Source organism: Saimiri boliviensis, chromosome 7, assembly GCF_048565385.1.
Source record: "Saimiri boliviensis isolate mSaiBol1 chromosome 7, mSaiBol1.pri, whole genome shotgun sequence".
Taxonomy (NCBI): domain Eukaryota; kingdom Metazoa; phylum Chordata; class Mammalia; order Primates; family Cebidae; genus Saimiri; species Saimiri boliviensis.
Genome location: NC_133455.1, coordinates 119810034 through 119830052, shown reverse-complemented (window position 1 = coordinate 119830052; position 20019 = coordinate 119810034). Strand labels below are relative to the sequence as shown.

General features: G+C 50.8%; 1 protein-coding gene across 12 annotated transcripts in view; it reads right to left on the bottom strand.

Annotated features, from left to right (window-relative positions):
• The window catches only part of IQSEC3 (IQ motif and Sec7 domain ArfGEF 3), a 110360-nt gene that overhangs the window by 58251 nt on the left and 32090 nt on the right, over positions 1–20019 (bottom strand). For all 12 annotated transcript variants that reach the window (XR_005577201.2, XR_012518607.1, XR_005577202.2 and 9 more), the window contains exon 2: positions 18678–18761. Coding sequence is in view for 9 of the 12 variants with exons in the window: in XM_074403305.1 (XP_074259406.1) it covers positions 18678–18761 (84 nt within the window). In the remaining 3 variants the exon portion in view is untranslated. The remainder of the gene's footprint in view (positions 1–18677; positions 18762–20019) is intronic.

Genomic DNA, 20019 nt, shown 5'->3' with positions numbered 1-20019 from the left:
CATGCCTGCTCCTGTCATTGCCCCAGGAGAAGACAGCTCCCATCTCCCAACATTCTCATCTCACCCGGCCTCAGGATGAGGCTGCAGGACCAGTCTCTTCATCCTTCCCTGGCCGCAACCCAAAGTCATCTCCCGGTGGCTTCAGTGAAGCCTAGTGAACTCCAGATTTTACTGATTTTTTTTCTTTTCTTACGAACTACTTTATATATGCAAATATAGGTAACACAGAGGTGAAGCGTACAGAAAAATATCCACATGTACCCAGCTCAAGAAAGAGCACGCTGAAAGCCTCTGATGGCTGACCTATTCCTCTCCCCTCCTCAGAAGAATCCCTGCCCTGAATTTGCATTGATCCTTCCCTAGCTCTTCCCTACGGGCAAACATCCTCTGATCTTTACATAACCAGCGCTGCAGCCTCGCGTGAGTGCCAGGATTGCACAGCATGCCTTGTGGGAGTCTCGGGAGCAACCAGGGTCTTGCAGACCCCGAAGGGTCGGGGAAGTGCCTCCCAGGTGGCTGGCCCTGCAGCTCCACGCTGACAACAATGGAAAGATGGCAGGAATCTGATCACAGCCGGGCTGGGCCTCACAGTCTTGGACCCCAGTATTCAGCAAGGAAGACTTTTAGAAAATGAAACGGAGTTATCCCTTAACCCCCCACACCCTGGCGCTTTGTGGCCCGAGTAAGTGATAAGTTCCAAATGGACTGCGGTGACCGTCAGGAACCACAAAAGAGTGGCTCATGGAAACGCCTGGTGATGTCAGCAGAGCTACTCTACAGGAGCAGCAGCTGGGGGCCAGGTCCCAGGGGCGAGTGCCTTCGGGGTCCTTGAAAGGAGGGAGTACATGAGGCTGCAGCCAGGGTCAGCCGACCTGCAACTGGGGGAGAGTCACAGCCTCTAGTTGTAGTGCAGCCACGAACCAGGCCACCAGGGTTTGAATGCCTGCTCCACCAGTCACCTGCAGTGTGGCCTGTACCTCAACGTCCCGTGAATGGAGGTGTCCCAAGAGGGAAAGGATAATAAACGTACAATGGTCAGCAAGCCCCATGTACGTAGCAACGATCTTTTTCTCTTTTGGGACTTCCTATGTTTTATTTTGTCAAATAAGAAAAGCAAAAGCCAAAGTATCACTCATTTTTCCTATAATATGATAAAAGAATATGAAAAATAGGAAGAATCTAATTTCAGAATAAAGGACGATCCTTTGGCTTGCAGTATCAGTTTCTTATTGGTGTCTTGTGCTACAGTCTTCTGAATGGAGATGGGCTGGACTTTTCTGTGTGGTGTAACTGGTGACACTCCGAGTTGCAGATGATGCCGAGGGCAGCTTACCAGAAGGTAACAAGGGCTGGGAGGCCACAGAGTGGGGTAAGTATGAGATTTAGAATCGGACAGACTGACTGTGGTTAAAATCCCACCACTCACTAGCTGTGTGGCACTGGGCTAGTTCCTTAACCTCTCTGAGCCCATTTGCTCATGTGTAAAGTAGGGATACCTGCTACATAATTTTGCTGTGAGAGGGAGTGAAATAATGACACTTGATGCAGGGTAACTGTAGCTTTTCTCCCCTAATCTGGGCCCCTCATGCATCCCCAGCTTCCGGTTCATGAGCCAATTGCTCCCTGGAGGGCAGGGATCTTGTCTCATTCTTTCTAGCTCCCTTGCAGGGCCTGTGTATGTGTGTGTGGTGACATAATTACTATGACTACCCCTAATTACTATTATTTGTGATGACCTACACAAATCATGTGTGCACAAAGCACAGAACAGAGGCAGGCATGAGGCCATGCCTGGGTGTTTCATATTCTTTTGGCCCTAAAGCCCCTTCCTTTCATCTTCCTTCTATTCCAACCCCGCTTCACCCCAGCAGAGCACAGGCTTCTTTGGTCCTGAGCTATTTCCAGGGAAGGACATCTCCTCACAGGCTCAAGTTCACCACATGCCAGAGGAAATCTGATGACCTACAGGTGTCTGTGGAGGTCAAGTGCATTCTTGCTGAAAACAGGAGTTTTGTGACCCAAGAAATGGAAACGGCAGAATTACTGATAGGGCAGGACATTCCTCTGGACATTTACCTAGTTACCAGGGAGCAAAATTCCCCTCTTGTTTCCCTGCAGTTAACTTCCTTTAATGTTCCTACTGGAAGTCCTACCTGATATCTAGCTTCAGTCTTTGATGTTGCACATGTCAGATTGGCCACACTGCTTCTTGCATGCCTTGCGGCTTTCATGCATTATCTCTACAAGTGTTAAGACGAAGGGACGTGCTACAATCCTGCAGTATACATGACAATGGAATATCTGCTCACTCTCTCTGCAGAACACACTTTGGGGAGAAGTCTTAGAGATCCTGGCTTGGGGAATATCCCTGTGGGCAGGCCAGGGGACAGTGCCAGGCCATGAGCCCTTCCCTGTTGAGATAAAGAATCTTCTCTCAGGAGAACAGGCAGTCAAACTGTCGGCTGGCAAGAAGACTTTCCTGATAAAATAAATGCTTCCGCTCTTAATCCCATCCCAGCCTTCACTGTGGCAGCCTGTTCCGGGCTAAATCATCTCCTCTCCTGCCCTGATGTCTAGAAAATCTCCTCTCTCAGCCTGTTGGCCCCACTTGATTGGCCTTCATCTGGGTCTTTTATTTTTTTTGAGACAGAGGTTCGCTCTTGTTACCCAGGCTGGAGTGCAATGGCGCGATCTTGGCTTACGGCAACCTCCGCCTCCTGGGTTCAGGCAATTCTCCTGCCTCAGCCTCCCGAGTAGCTGGGACTGCAGGCATGTGCCACCATACCCAGCTAATTTTTGTATTTTTAGTAGAGACAGGGTTTCACCATGTTGACCAGGATGGTCTTGATCTCTTGACCTCATAATCCACCCGCCTCGGCCTCCCAAAGTGCTGGGATTATAGGCGTGAGCCATCGCGCCTGGCTCATCTGGGTCTTTAGCTTCGTCGATCTCTTCCCCAAATTGGTCCCTCAGTTCTGAATCTCTCTCTTTCTCTCTTTTTGAATATTGGGCTCTATTTTGCCACTACTCCGTGTCAGGGGCTGGGCCTGAACACAAACATCTGAAAGACTGCCTCTTCTCCACGCCCATCACCTGCTATCCCATGGGATGGACCAGACCTTGCCAGAGGCCCTGGTATGGCGAGCATGTTGTTGACGTTCCTGAGCTGTGTCTGAACAACATGCTTGCTACACAGGGGGTTCATCCCATGAGGCATGCGGCCTCTACTTTCTAAACATTCCCTAGTCACATCTGAGTTTCTAGACCTTAAATCTTGTTTGAGTTCTCCCTCTCTGCCCTCGAAAATCCAGCTTTAACATAGCGAGCACAGTCCTTACTAGATGCTGGACGCATTTCTGGGTTTCATGTTTAGTCCTCCCAAACGCCCTAAGAAGTAAGTGCTATGCCCATTTTACAGTAAACTCGGGTTAGAAAGCTTACAGAATTTAACCAAGGTCATAGAGTTTGTGAGTGGCCAAGCCAGGACTTGAACCTAGATTTCAATTATCTGGTTTATGATTTCAACTGCTGCACATTACAGTGATTTCCTGAAGTCCTGAACTCATCTTCTAGTCCAGGGAACTCCTTTCCCACTTCCTCACCTCTCTCTCTTTCCAAACTAGAAAGGAATCCACAAAACCATTTGGTGTTTACTCCTCTGCATCTGGGTAGAGAAGGAGCCTCAACTATTTTTAAGTTCTTTGTAATCAGTAAACATGAGTATCCTGTTTGTCAGGATAATTTCTCATTATAAATTGTAAATTCATACTAATATATCAGTCCCTTATAAGTTTGTTTCTGATGAGTCAGTTCCCCTGACTCTTGAAAGGTGTGAGGACTCGTGGCAGCCAAATTGATTCTCCAAGCCTGCAGAGCTTGAGTATAAACATGAAACATGGTGACCACACCGAGATCTCACGAATCTGTGTGGGTGGTGGCACCTGGGGAGTGAGCAAGGTAACACATTCCAACAGAAAGAAGGAAGAAGCAGGTTTAAGCCTCTGTTCCACTGTTGTGTTCTCTTGGTGTGGGCTCTGGGCTCAGCCTCGGCCTGTTTCTACCTTTGTAACTTGAGCAAATTGCTCCTCGCTGAGTATTTCCTCAGCTGTAAAATGGACGCAGTGATTCTTGCCCTTCTGACCGTTCACAAGGTCAAACGCTGAGGATCCTTGTGGTGAGAATCAAGTGAGCAAAGGACAGAAGGAGTTCCGTAACTTGGAAAGGGCCGTATCCATGCTAGTTGTTAAAATTCTCATCAATCCCATCATTTATGTCCTTGGAGTGTTATAAAAATATTATCATAATGTTATAATATTTTAATAATAATAAATGAAATGTAGAAAGAAAAATAAAACAGTACACCGGCCTACCGAGGGCTCCTCTTTCCATGCTCTTCTGCTCCAACACTGCATTTCTCCAGAGGGTCAACATTTGCACCCCACCACCCGCCATTTGTTTGGCTTTGTAATGCCCGGGTCTCTCCATGAGCAGGTCCCATCCCTGGCCATGCAGAGGGCCTTTTTATAGAATTCTGGGCAGAGGGCCTTGGGGATTAGACAGTGCACCCCTTCATGCTACGGTTGAGAAAACTGGGGTCCAGAGAAGTGGGGGTGCCTTGTCTACGTCAGCATGGAGGAAGCACCAGCTTCTTCCGGAAGCCCCAGTGCTGCCCTGGTCTGCCCCTTCTCCTCGGCTCCCTTCCAAATCCCAAGGCCGTAGGTCACCCGACCCTTACTCTTACTCCCCTGGCTCTTTGATGGAAATAATGTATACAGTGGTCCATGTCTAAGACAAAGTGCCTTGAACCGGCTTAGGTCAGAAAACTACAGAAGAAACAGGTATCCTCGGCCCCTGCTTGGATAGCTGATGCCTGCTTGTCGGCCTCTCCCACTTCCCCACCCCTTAGTTGCCCTCACCCGAACCAAAGCAGTTGAGTCTAAGATGAAAGTTTACCAGCCTACAAAATAGCTCATTTTGTTTTTTCTTATCAGCCTGCCCAGCTACTCCAGTCACAAATCAAATATTTTAAGAGCCCCTGAGCTAACTAAGATTGCAATGCATTGTGGGCTGCAACAAAATGCAGCAAAACCACCCTAAAGACAACACCTAAAGCCCCTACCCAATGATCACTAGGCAACCTTCTGGAAGACTGTGCCCCCACAGTACTCAGCCTCTGAGGAACCAGGGGAGGGGCCTGCGCACTGGGGGATAAATTGCCTGTTGAAACTGTGCTGGGTGTGCCTGCTCATCAGACACCTGATCTTGCAAGACTGTCATTAAAAGTCTCACTTTTGCTGTTCTCCGGGTCTCTGAGTCCATTCTTTGGGTTTGGACGGGTGAGTTTGTTTCTCATGACCTGGTGGCCCATACGGGGATCTCCGTGCCTGCGTGGAGTGAGACTCCAGCCGAGAGGGGAGACGAGTCCCACTTGATTTATGTGGCCCACTCTGTCCGAATGTCTCAGCTTCCGTAGAGGCCGTAGACAAACCTGAAACTGTTTATTCAGGAGACAGTGAAAGTGACACAGGGAGAGAAGCAGGCACCGCGGCAACCAGGCCACCTCGTGTGTGAGCCAAGGTCGGAAAATTAAACTCTAAGTACTGCTTGGTGGTTGGGCCTCTTCAGAGGTCTTGGGGTGTGCAAGAAACCTCCAGTAACGGGGGCTGAGTACACAGGGAACAGCTCAGACACAGAGACCAACTGAAAATGGGAAACAAGAATTCTAGGCCCAGGGAACAGAGGAAAGAGGGCACTAAAGGCAATTCTTCTGACTTTCCCCCAAATAGTCCATTGGGGAGAATGTTGCAGGTCTGAAGGGGTAATCCGCAAACCAAGGACAATGAAAAGCAAAAAATCATAAAGTCTTGCTGTTTTATCTGGCCCAAAGACCCCATTCATCAACCTTCGGTCTTTTGGCCTAAGTTTGGCTCAGATGAGGATTGGATGTGCCAAGTTTTAATTCTCTATGTGAATAATCAAACCCCATCCTCACAAGAGGAAACAGGTTATGCTCTTTGTTAGATTAGTGAATTAGCCCCGTCGTTCACCCTTAAGAAAAGAAGAAAAAGACCGTAGTATAAAGCCCTGGGATCCTCTAACACGCTTGCCCTCCCCTACATCTCACGAAGTAGAAGACAGGGAGATGGGGGGCAACAGGAAGGCTGCACCAGGAGGAATCTGGGGGTCATGCTCCCTTAAATTCTTACCCAAACTTGAGGAAAGAATGAGAACAATGTAAGAAGCGCGTTGAGAACTTCCCGATTCCTTCTAAACAGCAGACGTCTAACAGACACCCTCTTAGAGAAGTCTCTATGGGGCAGGGGGGAGTTGGGTTTGTGAGTGCACCTCTAACAAGTACTTGGGTTAGGAATTTTAAAAAGGAAATGAGCCCACTCTGGGAAGACCCCCTGGGTTCAGCAGAGCAGCTAGATCAATTTTTAGGACCTAATTTTTATGTTTGAGCTAAGATAATGTCAATCACGAGTATTTACTGCGGAAGAAAGGGGAATGATTTTAAAGGCAGCCATGACCATTTGGGAGAGACCCCATCCTCCAGGGAAGGAGTCCTGCCAGCTGAGCAGAAATTCCTAAATGCAAATCCCAGAAGGGATAACAGTGACCCCAGAGATGAGGCCCAAATGCGGAACCCAAGGAAGCTAATGACTAAAGGGATTAAAAAGTCCACTTTTAGAACACAAATGTCTTGAAAGCATTTGAGATCCAGCAAGAAAAAGCGGAGACTCCCTCTGCATTTCTGCAGAGGCTCAGAGATCAAATAGGAAAATATTCAGGATTAGGCCCAGAGGACCCAGCAGGGCAAGGCCTTTTAAAAGTTAATTTTGTAACTAAAAGTTGGCCTGATACTGCAACAGATTTATGGATGGAATGAAAACCCAAATAAGGAATTACTGAGGGTAGCTCCGAAGGTTTTTATAAGAAGAAAGAAAAGAGAAACTGGGATAGGGAGAAAGAGAAGTAAAAAAAGAAAATTGGAAAGAGAAAGGGGAGGAAATGGCAAACTCAGAGGGTCAGAGAGAGAGAGAGAGAGAGAGAGAGAGAGAGAGAGAGAGCAAGAGAGCGAGAGAGAGTGAGAGAGACAGACAGAGAGAGAGAGAGAGCAGGAGAGAAAGACAGAGTGAGAGACAGAGCAAGAGAGAGAGACAGAGTGAGAGACAGAGTGAGAGACAGAACGAGAGAGAGAGAGAGAGAGAGAGAGACAGAGTAAGAGAGAGAGAGACTGAGTGAGAGAGAGAAACAGAGAGAGACAGAGAGTCAGAGCAAGAGAGAGAGAGAGACAGAGCAAGAGAGCGAGAGAGAGTGAGAGAGACAGAGAGAGAGCGAGAGAGAGCAAGAGAGAGAGACAGAGTGAGAGACAGAGCAAGAGAGACAGAGTGAGAGACAGAGTGAGAGACAGAACAAGAGAGAGAGAGAGAGACAGAGTAAGAGAGAGAGAGACTGAGTGAGAGAGAGAAACAGAGAGAGACAGAGAGTCAGAGCAAGAGAGAGAGAGAGAGAGAGAGAGTTAAGCTGTTGATCCTGAAGGCAAGGGGGAGCTGGCCACACAACTGTGTGTGGAAGTTGCTGCTGAAAGCTGTTGATAAAAGTGGTTCACACCTGTAATCCCAGCACTTTTGGAGGCCGAGGCAGGTGGATCACCTGAGTTCAGGAGTTCGAGACCAACCTGACCAACATGGAGAAATCCCATCTCTACTAAAAATACAAAATTGGCCAGATGTGGTGGCGCATGCCTATAATCCCAGCTACTTGGGAGGCTGAGGCAGGAGAATTGCTTGAAGCTGGGAGAAGGAGGTTGTGGTGAGCTGAGATCGTGCCACTGCACTATAGCCTGGGCAACAAAAGTGAAACCCTGTCTCAAAAAAAAAAAAAAAAATGCTACTGCTGAATCTTTGTCATTTTGGCAGAGCTGTTCATCTTTACAGATGGAAGGTAGGGCGGGGGGTTGGGGGCACAGGGCCCAGCACAGCTTATCTTGTGCCAAGGGAGGAAGAAAGAGAGAGAGAGACAGAGAGAGAGAGAGAGAGAGAGAGAGAGAAAGGAAGAAACTAAGTGTGAGGGGAAAAAGGAAACGGGATGACAGAGAGAGACAGAAAAGGAAAAAGAGACTGGAAACGACAGAGATCAAAGACAGACGCAGACAGTGATACTGGGGAGAAAAATAACATAAAAGGAAGAAAGAGTACAAGAGGAAGCAGGAGGATGTGGAGAGGTCGGCAGGGCTGGGGAAGGTTCTAGAGGCTCAAGCAACAAGGCGGTGCCGGGAAAGGGTTCGGCCACTGGGGAGGGACAGGGCCCGGGACCTGGGGATGTGGAGGAGAGTTTAGGATCAGGCTGCTGGAGGAGCAGGGGGTTGCCTGCAGCAAAGACGGCATGGCTGTTTGTCAGGTGGTGGAAAGGATTCAGGTTAGGTATGGAAGGGTAAATGGATGAGATGGCCATTAAGGTTTAGTTGTTTCACTGAGAGGCTGTAAGTCCACAGGGGCGGCTGCAGAAGGGCTTGGGGGCTACCTGAGGGAGGAACTAGGGTTGTAAACTCAAAGGACTACAGGGCCAGCAAAGGTGAGGAGGGCTGCAGGGCTGGGGGGGGCTGTGGCTACCTGAAGAGGGCATCCCTGTTAAAGGGGCAGCAGCTGCTGAGCTGTTCTTACGGTGCCGGCCCTGTGTTGCCAGATTGCTTTGTCAGAGGCCAGAATTCTGACTTTTTAGGTGAAATAGGATTTTTATGCTGGCGATCAGTTCTAAAAACTTAAAAACCCAATACAGCTGAGAGAAAATGCCAGTTTGCCGTCCCAGAAGTAGAGAGAGCTCGTGCTGCGGAGAGGTCTGCCGGGATCTTTTGAGGTCGGTTATATGAAAATTCTGTTTCCCAGAGCCAGGCTGGGCGAGAAGAGCATCCTTGCAACTGAGGAGGAAGAAAATCCACTGAGTCCCCTTTCAGAGCAGGACAAACCTGGACCCTTCGCAGTTGCTGGGTCACCAGCCGGGGTGGCGTGGAATATGAACAGTGCAGCTCTTGGGCTGCCAGGGAGACGAATGGTGTCTTCAAAACAAAGAAGGAGCCAGGGGTGCCCTTGCTGATGAGACTGCCTGTCAGGGAAGGAGCCATAGGCTGGCAGCTCTTCCAAACAGCAGACCCAGCAGAGCCAGGCCACAGGCACCCTGGGAGGCCAGCTGCTCAGTCTCTTGCCTCCGCAAGTTCTTCCTGGGGTCAGTAGGCCCTGGAGAGGTGCCTAACCTAACTCCAGCCAGTTTCTTACGGAAAGGAGAGGAGAAGAAGAAGGTAGCAGACCGTAGCTGTTTAGATATTACAGAATATCAAACTAAAGTGAGACGAGACCTTAAAGAAACTCTGCTACACGATGGAACGAAGCTGTTTGTGGATGGGCCATCCCAAGTGATAGAAAGTAAAAGACACAATGCCTGTGCTGTCATTGATGGAAACAAACAAATTGTATGAGAACAAGGTAGATCACCCAATAATTGTCAGCCCAAACCTGTGAATTTACATGCTGTTAACCAGGCCCTGAAGCTCCTGCAAGGCCAAGAAGGCACAATATATGCTAATTCCAAGTATCCCTACGGAGTAATACACACTCTGGAAAGATGTGGACAAAGCCAGGCCTAATAAATAGCAGGGGAAAGAACTGGTACATGGGAGACTGGTCAGACAAGTTGTAGAAAGCCTCCCGCTTCCAGCAGAGGTGGCCATAGTTCACGTAAATGGCCCTGAGAAAGGAAACACTGCAGGAGCTGAAGGGAATGGGCTTGTGGACGGAGCTGCTAAGCAAGCCTCCCTGGAGAAGGAAGTGAAACTGTTTAGCCGAATCCCAGATACCCCTAAGGTGGCGTTAAAACCGCAATTTTCTTTCTTTTTTTTTTTTTTTGAGACGGAGTTTCGCTCTTGTTACCCAGGCTGGAGTGCAATGGCGCGATCTCGGCTCACCGCAACCTCCGCCTCCTGGGTTCAAGCGATTCTCCTGCCTCAGCCTCCTGAGTAGCAATTTTCTAAAGGGGAAGAGCGGGGCAAGATAGGGCCACTCAAACTGAGAATGGGAGCTGGGTGCTCCCTGATGGGACAGAAATGATAAGCAAACCCATAATGAGGGAACTGACATACTGCATAAGGGAAGTCGCTGGGGTCCCCAGGCCATGTGTGATGCAATACTCAAGAGTTTTGGGTGTGCAGGGATTTATACCCTTGTTAAACGAGAGTGTGAGGGTTGTGTGACCTGCCAGAGAATCAACAAAAAGGCAGTTAGAAAACAGACTACGGGAGGGAGACCTCCTGGGTGAAGGCCATTTCAGAGCATTCAAGTAGATTTAACAGAAATGTCCAAAATAAGGAGCCTGAAGTATCTACTGGTAATAGTGGACCACCTCCCCAGCTGGGTGGAGACCTTCCCCCTCCCAACTGCCACTGCTGGGAATGCCGTCAAAATAATCTTAGAACAAATGATACCCAGATGTGGCCTCAGACAATGGGAGCCACTTCACCTAGAGGGTGCTAAGGGGAATGACGGAAAGTCTCCCTGCTGGAGACAGCAACACACTCCAGTCTTCCTTCATAGGCAGCTGTCTTTACTGTTTCGTTTTTTTAATCATCACAAAAGAAATCTCTAAAAACCTCCTTTTTTTTTTTTTTTTTTGAGACAGAGTTTGAGTCTGTCACCAGGCTGGAGTGCAGTGGTGCGATCTTGGCTCATTGCAACCTCCGCCTCCTGTGTTCAAGCGATTCTCCTGCTTCAGCCTCCCAAGTAGCTGGGACTACAGGCTTGCACCACCACACCCGGCTAATTGTTTGTATTTTAGTAGAGATGGGGTTTCACCATGTTGGCCAGGATGGTCTCGATCTCCTGACCTCGTGATCCACCACTTCAGCCTCCCAAAGTTCTGGGATTACAGGCGTGAGCCACCACACCCAGCCAAAATCACCTTCTTGAGGCCATTCCAAGGCCTCTCAATGGCAGTAAGAAGTCTTAAGCAGGCGTCCCCAAACTACGGCCCGCGGGCCGCATGCGGCCCCCTGAGGCCATTTATCCGGCCCCCCACTGCACTTCAGGAAGGGGCACCTCTTTCTTGGTGGTCAGTGAGAGGAGCACAGTATGTGGCGGCCCTTCAACGGTCTGAGGGACAGTGAACTGGCCCCCTGTGTAAAAAGTCTGGGGACGCCTGGTCTTAAGAATGCCATATCTGATCAAATCACTCTTGCTATAGATTCCTTCTTTTTTGGTTCAATGAAACAAATTAAAAACCCTTTTTGTCATACATCAGATACAATTCTTGAAATTATAAGTCATTTTTGTTGTTAGGTTATTGCTCAGAAGATAAGTGAATGGGCAAAGACCTTTCAGAAGACAAAACAAAACAAAAGCACAGGAAATAGTGAGATTAGAAAAATCTCTACGCCTACAGAGGTTACTCTTCCCAGAAGTGAAAAAAGACGATCCAAAAGATTCCAACAAGAAGTTTCCAGCAAATGAAACAAAACCTGTTTCCCAGAAAACTAGGTAAAACTGCATTACCAAATACCCTGGACTAGGGAAAGCATAGATGTTCCTTGTGCGTCTTTTGCTTGTTGTCCTGGAAGTATTATCCTTAGTTATGTGTATTTCCTTAATAATAAAACCAGCATTGTTGTTGTTTCTGTTTCTATTCCCTAAAAATATTCTCTGGGTCACTCCTATCTTCAGTTTGGTTGCTCTGGTGCATTTACCTGATGGCCACACACAGCCTCAAGGGACAGGGTGAAGGGGCAGGGCAGAGAGGCCAGGCCTTTTGAGGCCCTGAACAATAACCTATGTGCTCTCAGCCACCCGCTGGCTGTGGCTGGAGACATGGGAAGCAGCTGTCACCTTCCTGCCACACTTTCACTTCCCACACTTGACAACGCCTGCCTCCTGCTGTCCTCCTGCCCTGGTGGCTACAGGCTGCAACTGACAAGCACCTGGTGCAAAACCTAGCTCTGCTATTCACCAGCTACATGGCCCCGGGTCAAGTCATTCGTTGTGTCTGATCCTCAGTTTCCCTGTCTGTAAAATGGGAGTAATATTTCACCAGCTTCTATTAGGGGTTAAATAAGATAATTCTTGCAAAGCACATAGCTAGCACTCAGCACATGGTGGCCAGTATTTGCTTCCTCTCCGTCATGGGTGGGAGACACCAAACAAACATAGGGTTAGGGGGAGTTCTCCTCCAGTCATCTCTAAAGATGTTCCTGACAAAAAGTCACCTGCCTTAAGGAGCAGCTATTTGAGGGCAGCCCCAGCACAGCATCACAAGTTTCCCAAGCGCCCTCTGGTGACAGCCTAGGTCACATGAAGGGGTCAGTCTCAGAGGATGGCTCGAGGCCTGGGAAGGAAAATTACACAAGGAAATTAGCCTGAGCAAACAGTTGACTCTCAATGGGAGTTTCACATCCCAGCTGAGGAGCGCCCCCTGAACAGAAAGTCAAAAGTCAAGGACAAGACAAAACGTTCCTAATACTCTCTGGGATATATTTATACCCCCTCCCAAAGTGTCCAAGTACTTTGACCTCTGTTTTGGTTTATTATCCCTCCTGAACCTGGCGAGGGACTCGAATGGGACAAAAAGGCACAGGGTGGTAAAGTGACAGGTCACACAGTTCCTTAGGGCAGATTCCTGTAGCTCCAGGACGGAATGCAGCCGTCTTCCTGGGCATGGAGCCCACGCCAACTGGATTCTCCTCTAGCTACACGGAGCTCCTCAGACCACCCACGATCACACCTGCTCTCAAAGCCCAAACCACAGGAGCAGGGTCCTCTCCCCAGGCTGCTCGCTTCTGTGCAGGGACCGCTGGGTCCCACCCCAGAGCCCAGTCTTCAAACCCCAGGAATATCGCCCTCCCCAACCCTGTCCCTGCCAGCAGGCAATGCTCCCCGCCACTGCAGGGGGCTTGTGGGGATTTTCATCCCATCCCAACCCCTCGGAAGTCCTCTCCCAACCAACCAGCGAACCCTGAAGGAGACAGAGAAAATTTCCCTTAACCTCCCCTGCCGCCATTGCCATCCTGGGGCGGGAGGCAGACACCCGGAGCTTGGGGCCAGGCAGGCAGGGTGGGCTTTTCTACCCCTCTCCAGGGAAGGAGGACGGAGCTGTACCGCTTGCCTGGCCCACGCTGCCGCCCTAAGCCACCAGTGGCTGGTGCCGGTTTCCCGGCAGCCTAGAACAGGCACGTGAGGCCTCGCGCCCGGGCCTAGCTGTTTGAAAACTAAACTGTATCGATTGAGAATTTAATTGCTCTGTAATCGCTGGGTAAACACTGGCTGGTCCACCGATCAGGCTTCAGCCCCCATCACGGCGGATGGAAAGAGGCAGGAGACGCGGAGATGCTCCGGCTATGCTAACGCAGGGCGCTCCCTGCAGGCGTTCTCGGACCGGTGCCCCTTCCTCCAAGGCACCCCGCGTGGGGGACTGGTCGGGGAGGAGGCCCTCTGCAGGCGCGCAGTACGCTACGCCAGGTGGGAAATGCAGACTACAGAACATTTTTTTTTTTTTTTAAATGGGCGTGGGGAGGATGTGGAACCCAACGCATAGAAAATAAAACACTGGGAGGCTGCACACTAAAATATTAACATCAGTTAATTCTACATGATGAAGTCCCATTTATATTTTCTTCTTTATATTCTGTATTTTTCACGTTTCCAACAACTATAATCAGAGAAAATAGATGTTATTTAAGATCCAGTGAAATGGCTGGAAGGATTTCTCTTGAGCTCTTAAAAAAGAATTCTAGCAGCAGCTCTGAAAAAAGAGGTTGCGTATTGCAGTTGGACCTGGGTTCACCGTCCAGCTCCGGAAATAATTAGCAGTGGTCCCTCGGTCAAGATACCTAACTTCTCTCCATTCTAGATTCCTTATGTGTAAATGGGAATAACACCTATCTCACAGAATTACGTGAGATAAAATATCAAGAATGCCCAGGAGAATGTCCCTGGCATGTTCAATAAATCATACATTCAATAAATATTGGTGTCCTCCGTCTCGGAGTGGGGTGGGTTGAAAAGGAAGGAGCAAGGACTAGGAGTGAGTCACTTCAGTTGGCAGAGGTTCACAGCGCCCCAGATCCCTACTCAGATCCCTTCTTGCTCCGGAGGCCTAGGACTTGTTCTGTTTCCTCCCTAGCACCTTCCCTCCTGAGCCCGCCTTCCCCCCTGAGCCCGGCCTCCTCTTTGAGCCCCGCCTCCCCATCCTGAACTCCGCCTCTCCTCCGGAGCCCCGCCTTTCCTCCTGAGCCCCACCTCCCCCTCCCCCCTCCTGAGCCCACCTCCCCGTCTTGAGCCCGCTTCTCCCCCAAGAAACCAGCCTCCGCTGCCTTAGCCGCACCTCCCTCTCCTGAGCCCCACTCTCTCCCACAGCTGCCTCCTCCCATTACACTCATAGAAACCCATCTTCCTCATCTTGGCCCCATTATCACCCTCGGAGACAAATGGGCTCTCTGCTGGGAGGCAGCTGGCCAGCTACCGGGTTTTGTTCTGAATGTCACTGAGAGCCTGAAAGGGAGGGGAGCCCGCAGGATCGAAAGTAGGGCTGCAATTACTGGCCTATTCAGTGCCCCAGAATAAAACCCTGTCATTAGCTGGCAGCAGAGAGGAGATCGGTAGGGGCAATGACCAGGGGGCAATCTTTTCTGGGGAGAAAGAGACTGGCATACAGTTGCTACCCCCTGGCTGGCTGCTGGGAGGGGGCACCATCCCCAGCTCCCACCTCCTAATTACCCTGGCAGACATAGATTGTCTTCCTAGGGCGGCGTGGGGAACCAGGGAACAGCAGAACCCGTAATAACTCTATCTGGTCATCCAGCTTCAGAGGGCTTTGCCAGCCCTATAGCTGCTCCACTGTACCCCAAACCACTGACGCCCACCCTTCAGCCTCCCTTTGCAGACAGTCAAGCTTCCAGACATGCTCAATTTCAAGTCTTCCCACTCCTGGGACAATCACTCCCTGGCAGGCTCCCAGCCCCAAGACAAGAGTTTTCCCGACACCAGCCACCAGATGCTCCTCTGCAGGTGGCTGGAGAAGGCTGTCCTGGCCTCGGTAGGGCTGAGGCTTCTCTGCCTTTTCGGCAGGGGCGAGGCTGTCTTCCAGCCCTGGGATCTTTCTAGGAGGGAGCAGACTTTCCCCTGGGCTGAGCAGCGTCTCTACGTTGCTGATCAGATAGATGACTGGCCACTGCAGCACCCCAGCGAGGGCCCTGGCAGCTCAAGGAAAGGGACCCTTGCTCAGCTCAGCTGGAGTGGGGGCCGGCCTCAGCCATAGTGCAGAGGAGGATGGCCAGGGAGCTCCTGTGGCTGGCTGAGTCCACACAGCAAAGACCCTGACACCTGATTCACTGGCTTTGGATTCCTTACTGGGGTCTCCTGTAGAGGCCAACTGCTGATGGTAGAAACCCTCAGGAGACCATGATTCGGCTGCAGACTGGCTGAGCTAGTGGGAAACCAGACTGACAGGGAAGAAGCCAGACTGACGGAGGAGGAGCCAGACATAGGGGGAGGAGCCTGGCTTGTCTCAGAGCTCCAGAGTCCCGTAGCAGGTGCCCTCAGAGGGCTCGAGACCCACCGCCTGTGCCAGCCCCACAGGCCGGCCTCTGACTGTAACACATTCCACTAGAGGAGATCGCCGGGAAGTTGAGGCTATGCTCTGGAGGTGGGACAGCTGGTCTAGGGGAAGGGATGAGAGGTGGTGAAGGAGTCGTGATAGGGTTGGGAGTAGGGAGGCTGAGAGTCTGATCATGGAAAACTTATCTTGGGATAGAATTCCCCCAAGAAGCCAAAAGCGAACCACATACACTGTTGGGCTGTCCAGAAAACATGCAGAGGGGCTCCTCCCAGAGAAGCCAAGAAAGTCACATCAGACAGACAGACAGACAGACAAAAATGGCTCTAGGATACTACAAAGCAGACAGACAGACAGGACAACCTGCAATAACTGGGAGCCAGACCATCTGGGGGGTGGGGAAAGTCTCCCTGCCCCCACCCAGGGGGAGGGCCCCCATAGGCAGGGTGTATAGGCCCCTCCATGAACCAACAGTCAAGAGAATCTCCCACCTCCCACCCTCCCTCCCCAGAGCACCACCAGTCCCCAGCCTCAAAGCCCACACCTCCCAGGGGAAGGTGAACAAGGTGAACAGCAAACCTCTTGGAAACTAAGATCATGGGTTTCCTACCATCTACCTCAAACCCTGGAAAATGACCCTATTCCCTTGGAGCCCTAGCCCCTTGAGAGGGCAGCAACCCTCCCCTGCCCACGCCTACCTACCTTCTGGGGTGCCGCTGGACCACCTCTTTTCCATTCCTTCCCACCTGGAGCTGGGGCTGCAGGTGGGCACCACGCAGCCAGCAAGGGAGTGCTGGGGCATAAGTGGGCATGCAGGCTGTGAGTGGATGGGAGGAGAGACCACAGCAAACCCAAGGGACAGTCTCTCTTGCCCGCCCCTGCCAGGCCTGGGCTTATCAAGGGTGTGCCATCTATCCTCACTGAGGCCTGGTGCTTGGTTAGTATCAATACAATGCTCACTGAATTGAGTCGAATTGGTGGGGCTGGAGGCAGGCCCGAGAGCTTTTCTCTCTTCTCCCCTACCAAGGAAGGCAGTTTCTAGGAAGGAGGCCCGGGTCATGTGTCTGAACAGTGAGGGCCCGTGGGAAGGGGCCAGGGCTCTCAGGGTTTTCCTGCACCTCGCCCTGGCGTCTTCCACATCACCATGCTCCGCTCTTCCTTTCTCTCTTGACTATTTCAGTCTCCCATTTCTCTTCTTCCTCCTGATTTCCAGGTGAGCCGTGTTCCCTTTGAGGGCATCCTAATGTCCCACTGCATGGAGAACTTCTCAAGGGTCCAAGTTGGCCTTATGTGGCTCTATGTCCCCAGGCCTGGCCAAAAACTTGTCACAGAGGACACCCCAAGCATCAGCCTCCCATCTTCAACATGGCTGGCCTCAGGAACTCCCACCCCTCCCTCAGCTCTGGATTTAAGGTCCCTTAAGGTGTCTGGCCTCTCTGAGTCCTCCTCGGAGCCCTGCCTCTTTCTCTGAACTCTTCTACAAGCAATGCCTTTCCTGGGGTGTTTGTCTGTGCCCCGAGGTCTCTAGCCACCACTTCTGATCACTGTCTAGTTATTTCCCAGAGGATAAAGGGGGAAAGATTACAGAATAATTGGATCTTAAATCTGGAACTAGTGCGCATGAGGAGTCTGATGCCCTAAGCTTCCCGTGGCTGTGCTGGTCCTTGCTCTGTGACTGTGGACAAGTCTCTGGGTCCTCCGACCCTTACCCTCCTCTTTTTTTTTTTTTTAGGTGGGGTTTCACCATGATGGCCAGGCTGGTCTTGAACTCCTGACCTCAGGTGATCCACCCACCTCGGCCTCCCAAAGTGCTAGGATTATAGGCGTGAGCCACAGCACTCGGCCATACCCTCCTCTTATCTTTCAGGGACAGGAAGACCTGCTTAGTCTGGCCCCACTGAGCAGCTGAGAGGCTTGAAGGAATGATAGGTGAATGCCACTTTTGAGACAGACCAAGCCCTTCACTATCCAGGTGAGGAAACTGAGGCCCAGGGGAGTGGAGTACCTCGCCCAAATTCACTCCATAACGGGACACTGAGAGACCAGGCAAATTTCAGGCCAGAATCCAAGTAGAGTAAGGAACAAGTCAAGAGAAGAGAAACGTGCAGAATGCAGACAGACAAACTGGTGGAAAAGAGAAAAGAGCAAGAGAGACTGACAGCACACAGATCGGAGGGCAGGTGGGGAACACGGTGTGGGCACAGAAGAGGAGAAACCCCAGGGCAGAGAGACAGGGCAGGTACAGAGGGAGGAGGCTGATCACAGGATGGAGGGAGAGCACCAGGAAGGGGACAGGGAGGCAGAGGGCGGGTGGATAACCCAGGAAAAAACAGAGGAGAAAGCTCAGGAGGGTGGCTCTAAAACAGGTGTCCCCAAACTACTGCCCGGCCGGTGGGCCGCATGCGGCCCCCTGAGGCCATTTATTCGGCCCCCCGCTGCACTTCAGGAAGGGGCACCTCTTTCATTGGTGGTCAGTGAGAGGAGCACAGTATGTGGCAGCCCTCCAACGGTCCGAGCGACAGTAAACTGGCCCCCTGTGTAAAAACTTTGGGGACGCCTGCTCTAAAACCTGACTTCTCAACACTCTCATCCCATCCCAAGCCTATCAGCTAATGCAGCCAGGGCTGAGAGATCCTTACGCTTAAAGTCAGGCACCTGGGCTGAGTGGAAGAAGAGCAACTAGAAAGAGAAGTATGAATCCTTGATGTAAGAGGAAGGCCGGGCACTATGCCTGGGCTGAGTGCACACCGCTGTGTGCCAGGCACCCTACTATGTGAGACATGAATATCCTCAATCAAATCAATTTCCCTGGCTGCTTAGAAAATTAGATTTTTCACGGGCCATTTAGAAGAAAGGAGCGTAAGTTTGGGATGAGAACGATAGGGTATGATGACCTTAAAAGTTGGAAATGGCCCATCTGGGGTCCAGAGGCAGCAGAGAGAAACGGAAGCCCGAGGAGGTGAAAGCAAACAACCCCACATGAGACTCAAGAGGCGGAGGCCCAATACCCAGTGCAGTGGTGCGTGCTTTGCTCTATTAGGAAGGAAGGTGGGGGTGCAGAAGGGAGGAAGGGCCACAGTTCCCACCTTTGGGAGGCCAGGTCGGAGCAGGCAGGCTTCTGCTCGGCATCGGCGGCTGGGCAGCAGAACTGATGCAGCACGGTCTCATTCCTGCGGGCAGAGCAGAGGGAGATCAGAGCGCCTGAAACAGACTGGGCCCCCGTCCCACCTGGAAGCAAAGCGTTTCTGCCCTGAAACCTTGCTGCCCCCATCCCTGCCCTTTTAAGCCCCCCGTGTAACACTCAGGCAGCCAGTCACTGCTATGGGCAAGAGTGCAGCGCTGATTCTCTGTCCATCAAAGTCCTCTTCAATCAACCATTAGGCCCAATTCAAACGCCACTTCCTGTGTGAAGCCTCCTTGACCTCCTTGGCAACTACTTCTTCACCCGCTCCCTGCAGCAGGCTCTTTCACGTGTCTAGAGCAAAAGTCCTGCTTTTTTAAATCATAGTTTGTTCTTTATGATCCTGTTCTCCACCAAGGTCCTGCAACGCAGAACTCGGTCTGTTTGTTTAGGATGCACAGAATTGCATGCAGTGAAGACTTTTAAGCTGATCATATGCAAAGATACGAAACATTCATACAGGGACTTTGGTGTTGCCAGCTGAAAATCCGAGGAGTGGTGCTCGATGAGGTGTTTGGTGTAGATGAAAAAGGCAACCCCAGAGGCAGCGATCTGGGTAACAGTCCCGACCCTACAGTTAGCCAGCTGTGTCAGACATGGCTCACCTTCAGCTGACTTACTGATGAAATAAGGGAGTTGAACTAGAGAAGTCGTTCTCAGCCCCACTGTATATTAGAATTACGGGGAGATTTTTAAAAAAAATGTATGGCTGGGCCCTCCCTTCCCCCAGGGACTCTGAATTACGTGGTCTGGCGTGAGTCCAGGGTACTAGGACTTAAAAAAAAAAAAAAAAAAAAAAAACCTCCCAGGTGATTCTACAGGCAGCCAGGATTGAGAGGCACTAGACTAGAGGATTTCCAACGTCCCTTCCACCTCTAAAATGCTGTGATTCTAAAATCCACTTTGAGCCAACCTGGGATTTAATATTGAAATTACTTTTGGATAACGATACACCGACCCTTTGCCTTCTCTTCCTTAATAAGCAGTTGCCATCCTGGGCATTATCGAGTCAGAGAATGTCAAACTTGGAAGGGCCCCCAGAGATCATCTGAAAGGGATTTTCAAAATTCCTTCAGCTTCAGAACACTTTGTCCAAACCAAATCCTTACTGGAAGCCTATTTTGTAAAACAACAAAAGCAGAACAGCTCCATGGCTGGGGGACGGGGCATTTGTGCCACTTCCCAGACCTCCTCGTCCTGAATTTGGTAGCCCCCTCCCAGGCACCTCTGGGGAGCCCAGGGTCTGA